The 6,000-nt window shown below is 45.3% G+C and overlaps 1 protein-coding gene across 1 annotated transcript; it reads right to left on the bottom strand.

Annotated features, from left to right (window-relative positions):
- Nucleotides 1-1,556: 1,556 nt before the first annotated feature.
- Nucleotides 1,557-2,605, bottom strand: LOC106146829 (keratin-associated protein 10-12-like). The gene has a single exon (XM_013505457.1). It carries the CDS (start codon nucleotides 2,570-2,572, stop codon nucleotides 1,841-1,843), a length of 732 nt encoding a protein of 243 aa, XP_013360911.1. The 5' UTR covers nucleotides 2,573-2,605; the 3' UTR covers nucleotides 1,557-1,840.
- Nucleotides 2,606-6,000: the final 3,395 nt, after the last annotated feature.

Below are 6,000 nucleotides of genomic sequence, written 5' to 3'. Positions count from 1 at the left end.
AGTGTGTATTTGATCTTTCATATCCAGTATGTTTGCTTTTATGACATTGGTACACCAATATTTGGTTCATATATATCTTTAATTGTTATCTCCTCCTGTTGAATTGTACTTCTAATTAGCATGCAGTGACCTGCTTTGACTCTTCTGATCAGTTTTAGTTTGAAGTTTACTTAGTCTGAGAATAAAATTGCTACCCTTTCTTGTTTTCAGCACCCTGATATATCATGTATTGTTTTCCAGCCTTTGACTTTTAGTCTCTGAATTTCTTTTTGCATTAGATGCATCTCTTGAATGCTACAGACTGTTGAGGTGTTTGTTTGTTTGTTTGTTTGTTTGTTTTTGATCCAGTCTGCCAATCTATGTCTTTTAATTGGAGAATTGAGGTCACTTACATAAAGTGTTACTACCAAAAGATACTGACTTGTTCTTGTCATTGTGTTCTTTTTCTGCTGACTCCTTTATTTTTCTCTCTCCCTTGCTGCCTGCCTTAGAGCCAGCTGATCATGCATTGAAATTTGTATAAACTATGAGCCCAAATAAATCTGTCCTCCTTTAAGTTGCGGGTGCCAGGTATTACATCCTGGTGATGAGAAAAGTGACTAAGACAACCATCTTCTCCCAAGATGGTGTGTATACCAGGCTGAGGGTGGGAGTGAGGCATTACAATCCAGGAGAGGTCTGGTGTCCCCTCACATGTCCTAGACAATGGATTGTGGTTTAGCTAGATTCTCTTTTCATTTATCCTCCTGTATCAGACTTTATGTTTTGCTCCCACCTCAGGTTACCTGCTTTTCCCCAGTGCCGATTCAAAGGCTGTCGTCCTTATTGTCATACCCTGGGCATCCATCTTTTCTGATTTCAAGCCCTATATATTTGGAGGACTTCTCATGTTCTGCCTGCCCTCTCTTCCTTGACTTGAGTACCACAAGGTGGGATGGGGCCTGTAGACCTCAGTTCTGAGCAAGCGACTTTGTCCCTGGTCCTGTCATCCAGCTTTACTTTTCTCTAGCCCCAGTGACCTCATCTAGTCACTTCGGTGTTGATGCTGACCAGGCAGTCCAGGTGCAGACTGGTTCCCCTGGACTCTTCCAGGGCTTGTAATCCACTGAGACCACAGTCTTGTCTTTTCCCCGCCTCTGTGGTTTGTTCATAAGGTGTACATTTGCTCTGTGCCTCTTCAGATCCTGAGCAAGAAAAGTGACGACTGAATGTCCACTGAGTCCCGCTTGTTCTTCACAGCATAGGGTGACCTTTGTCCTCTGCTATCCTTGCTACCCACCAGGAAGCCTGTAACACTAAGGTCCTCTCATAACTCAGCCTCAAGGCTTTCTGGTTTGCTCAACTCACCCTTAACTGTGTGGGGAAGTCATTTAGGATAGAAGGGGGAAGGGCAGATGCTTCTGTGTCAGGACTTTGTCAAGTGCTTGGAATTGGAATGTAGGAATATGTTTAACTTGTTTGGCTCTTACAAGATAGTGGACCTACAGCCAAAATTTGGAGTGGCCACAGGGGATCAGAGAGGTAAAGAAAATGCACACCAGCCCATATTTCCTGACACAACACTTTAATGGTTGTAGAGATTGAACTTTGTTACATCAGACTCAATAAGCTTCCTGAGAAAGTGTCCCGGAGGCCCACTGTCCACCCTGTAGACAAGTTAGCGTTCCTCAGAAAGAGAGGGGGTGGGTGGTACATTGAAACCCCCTTCAGACAACAGCTATGTAGCCACCAATCTGGAGAGAGACGACTCTCATGGCCCACGGCAGCATGCAGGGCTCTCAAGAGCTGACAGTGCTGCTCAGGAGCTGAAGCAGCATGTAGGGCCAGAACACTGAGCTGGTCAGCAGCAGGACTTCTGGCCCAAGGAGAGGCCACAGCAGGCCGGGCGAGGGCAGGCAGGGCGGCAGAGGAGGGAAACACAGGAGGTTGGGCGGCAGCAGCTGGGCTGGCAGGAGGAGGTGCAGCAGGAGGAGGCGGGCACACAGCAGGCGGGTCTGCACACGGGGCGGCAGAGCAGGGACACGGAGGAGCAGGAGGGTGTGCAGCAGACGGGCTTGCAGCAGACGGGCTTGCAGCAGACAGGCACGCAGCAGGCAGGTGTGCAGCAGGATGGCTGGCAGGGGGAGCAGGAGCAGCTAGCAAGCTGGCAGCTATTTTGCTGACAGCAGGAGGAGGAGGTGCCTGAGCAGACAGGTGTGCAGCAGACAGGTGTGCAGCAGACAGGCAAACAGCAGGATGGCTGGCAGGATGAGGAGCAGAAAGTCGGCTGGCAGCTAGATTGCTGGCAGCACATGGGTGTGCAAGAGCTGGTGCAGCCTGACTGGCAGCATGGGCTGGACACACAGTTCACTGGCGTGTAGACGAGGGTCAGGCAGGAGGCAGGGGCACAGCAGCTGGTGTCACAACAACTGGGCTGGCAGCAGCTGGAGGAGCAGCAGGGGGGCTCACAGCAGCTCTCTGGGCAGTCGTCCACCTGCCAGGAATCAGAGCAAGACTCACAGGAGCCAGGCAGGCAGACTCGGCTGTCATAGCTCAGGTCACTGGAACAGATGGACATTGTGGAGGTGGCCATGTTGGTGTTGTGCTGGAGGAGGGTGTGAGTGAGTCTGTGTGAGTGTGAGTGAGTGTATGTGAGAGTTGTGGGGCTCTCTGGCTTTTATATGCCTCCCTGCTTTGTGTTGTCCCAAAAAGAGGCTTTACAAGCTGCCCCTTCCTGTTGACGTATGGAGCTGACTGCTGAGGTCCCTCATTAGTGCCGGGTATTAAAATTGTATGTGTGGTGCAGGACTCTGCTCTACCCTCTGCTCTTGTTTTGTTTTGTCTTACTTGTTTGCTTTGTTTTGTTTTCATTTTTTTTATTTTCAAGAAAATAGTACAAAAACAAACAAACAAACAAGAACAATAGCAAAATACAAACAAAACAAAGCAAGGACACTAAAAATGATACAGGATTTCAAACCAAATGATAGGGATTAACAGTGGTTATTACATTACATATTGTTATCTTCAACGAAGTTGCTCAGATTACCAGGTGTAAGAATAGAAGATTTATCAAACCATTAAAGAGAGTAAGAAAATAATAATTTAAAAGAACATTAGAGACAATACATAGTTTCACTAGACAGGATTGTAGGAATTCACCAATGGTTGTTATACTGCAAATTGTTGTCTTCACATAAGTTGCTCAGATTACTAGAGATAAGCATGCAAATTGGTCAAAATACAAAAAAAAAACCTTTTAATTGTTAACTGTTCCCCTCAATAAACCATCAGATATCAGCAGTACAGTTATGCCACCTATCCATATCTATATAGAGAGAGATATAAAATGCCTTAGTGCTTTCTTTTTCTTCTTTCCCTCATCCCAGCTGTTCCTTCCTTTGAGCAATTTCTTTCCCTTTCCTATTATCTATTGTACATTTTGGGTTTTATTTACTCTTTCATGTTCTTACACCAGGGAGACAATATGATGTTTAGACCTATGGGTCCTATTTATTTCACTTATAATGGATGTTTGTTTTGTTCTATTTGTTTGTTTGTTTTCTCTGCTTTTATTTTGGCTCTGGAGAAGTCATGGCAAATGTGTGGGGCAGGCTTCTGCTGACTTCAAGTGTTAGAGGTGGACCCTTCTTGTTCTACCAGTCCTGTGTTTGGATTACATTTTTATTGCTTTAAGCATTTTAAAATATAAATGTGAAGAAAAACTTCCATATCTTACAAAATACAACTGGCACCAAGGATTGGATAACAAGGCCTCTGATCCATGTCACCTGTGCCTTGTGAGAGAGGGGCTCAGGGATCCAACTGCTGGTGGAGCAGTGCTTTCTCCTTTCAACTCTTCTATTCCCCCATGAGGTAGTTAGGGATTCCCTTTTGATATTTCTCATTTTCATTTTGCCATCATGAAAGAGCAAGGGATTTTTTGGTAAGTGGTGGTGGGTTTTACATTTCAATGTTCTTTGTGTGTATGAAAATGTTATGAATGCCACCATCACATTTGTGTGATAGTTTGGCTGGGTATAGAAGTCTAGCTTTAGCTAGATATTTCCTCAAAACAATGAAGACATAGCTCTTTTCTCTCTTCTCCCTCTCTCTCTCTCTCTCTCTCTCTCTCTCTCTCTCTCTCTCCCTGTGTGTGTGCAATATCTTGTGTTGTTGGTGAAGGTTCAGTGTTTGTCATTTCTTTGTGTCTGTTTTTCAAGAATTTGGGAGTACTTGGCTTTCTTCATCCTTTTTCAAGAATACCATCTATTTGCTTCTAAAATTGTGTGTTATTTCACTCTGTGGTTGGAAGTCATCAAACCTTTCAATATGAAGACTCATCTCAGGAAATACTCTGTGGTATTTTAAAAATAATTTCCTCTTTCCTGGCCCTTCTTGTTGTGACGCTAGACATCAGAGCTTCTGGACCTAGTTTTCATATTTCTTAATTCTTCTTTCATTTTCCTCATATTTATCCTTTGCTCTCTAGGAGATTTCTTAATCTTATTTTTAAGACCACGTCCCAATCTTTAGCCATTTCCACTCTATTATTTGGCCCATATATGACATATTTATTTGTAATCTTTTAATTTTCAAAAATTATTTCTGAATGTTTCTTTCTCAAAACCGCTTGATTTTGCCTTGTAATAAGGATGGAATATGTTCTCCACTAACACCAATGATGTTTTTTTGAGTTTTTTAAAGTTCTCCCCATTTCTTAAACCACTTTTTTCACAGGATATTAGATAAGGGCAGCTCACCATTTTTCTGAATAAAGGACTACATTATTTTGTTCTTCTGTCTTGGTAACCTACTCTACCAATCTCTTTCATATACTTCTCTATTCTTTTTTTTTTTTTTTTTTTTTTTTTACTTCTCTGTTCTATAACACATAAAGGGTCCTGCTGAATCCATAGCTTGTTTTTATACAATTCCAATTTTATCTTTATTATAATCCTTTAAACATTCTCTCCGTGGGTGTTAGTGATGAACCAGGAGCTTAGTCCACCTTCTGAAACTGAGGAATTCAGTGTCACCTTCAGGAAAGTCAACAATCCCGGCACTACAGAATGTCAGTTACTCTCTCATTTCTCAGGCCTGCCACCCTAGTGTGGCCTCTCTTCAAAAACCCTGATGGAAATCAGATAATCCATAAAGCCTGAGAGCCCACAAATGCTGACTGATTCCTCCCACGGCCATGCCTGGCTTGCTTTGCCCCAACTATTACCTACTTCCCTCAGGCCGAGCTCCTGGGAAGGCCTTGTGCTGGGTGCCTGTGCCAGGACAAGGAGCTGGGAAGCCTCACTGGTCTCTGGGACACGCCCTGGTTCACACTGCAGTCTCAGAATCCACTCGACTGGACGGCCACCTGACTCCACTTCCTCCTACTTCTCATCTACCACTCGGCTTACCTGGAACTTCTATCTCCTTGGACCTGGCCTACTGGTCACTGTCCAAAGTGTGCTCCTGTCCCCTTCTCTTGACCCAAGCCCTTTGAGCTTCAGCTATTGATTACATCTAGATCCCCTCTCTGGGGACAGACTTCTGCCTTGGGACTTGGTTGGGAGCCAGGAGGCAGGTCCTGTGGAGAAGGAGTAACTGCTTCTGCTCACTGGCTGGGCATCTGAGTGAGGGGACACAGCAACCAGCTGGTGCTGGCTGGACAGATGTCAAGGGCCAGGCCACAAGTGCAGAGGCTAGACACCAGAGTGTAGGCACCATGAGCCATACAGGGCCTGAACAGATGGGTTTCCTCTGTATTGCACTCCCACATCCCTGGTCAGGGGCCCCGGCCCATGCTCGCCTTGTTTCTGATGCCACAGGAGGCACCTCAGTGGTGGTCAGTGGCCACCAAGCAGGCACCAACTGGCTGAACACAGGCATGGTCTGATTCTCACAGGCTCTGCCTCCACCTGACCAAGAGTTGTGCCCTGGGCTGTTGAGTATAGCAACTCGAAGTGTGTGTGTGCATGTGTGTGTGTGTGTGTATCAACACTGGGACACAGAACTCTGCTGGCT

This window comes from Chinchilla lanigera, unplaced genomic scaffold (assembly GCF_000276665.1).
Source record: "Chinchilla lanigera isolate Chin_1 unplaced genomic scaffold, ChiLan1.0 scaffold00006, whole genome shotgun sequence".
NCBI lineage: Eukaryota > Metazoa > Chordata > Mammalia > Rodentia > Chinchillidae > Chinchilla > Chinchilla lanigera.
The sequence above is the reverse complement of the archived record's forward strand: the minus strand, read 5'-3'. Positions and strand labels throughout refer to the sequence as shown.

Bases quoted from the DNA above. Each gene is read 5' to 3' on its own strand.
- LOC106146829 (XM_013505457.1), bottom strand. From the start codon at position 2,572: ATGGCCACCTCCACAATGTCCATCTGTTCCAGTGACCTGAGCTATGAC.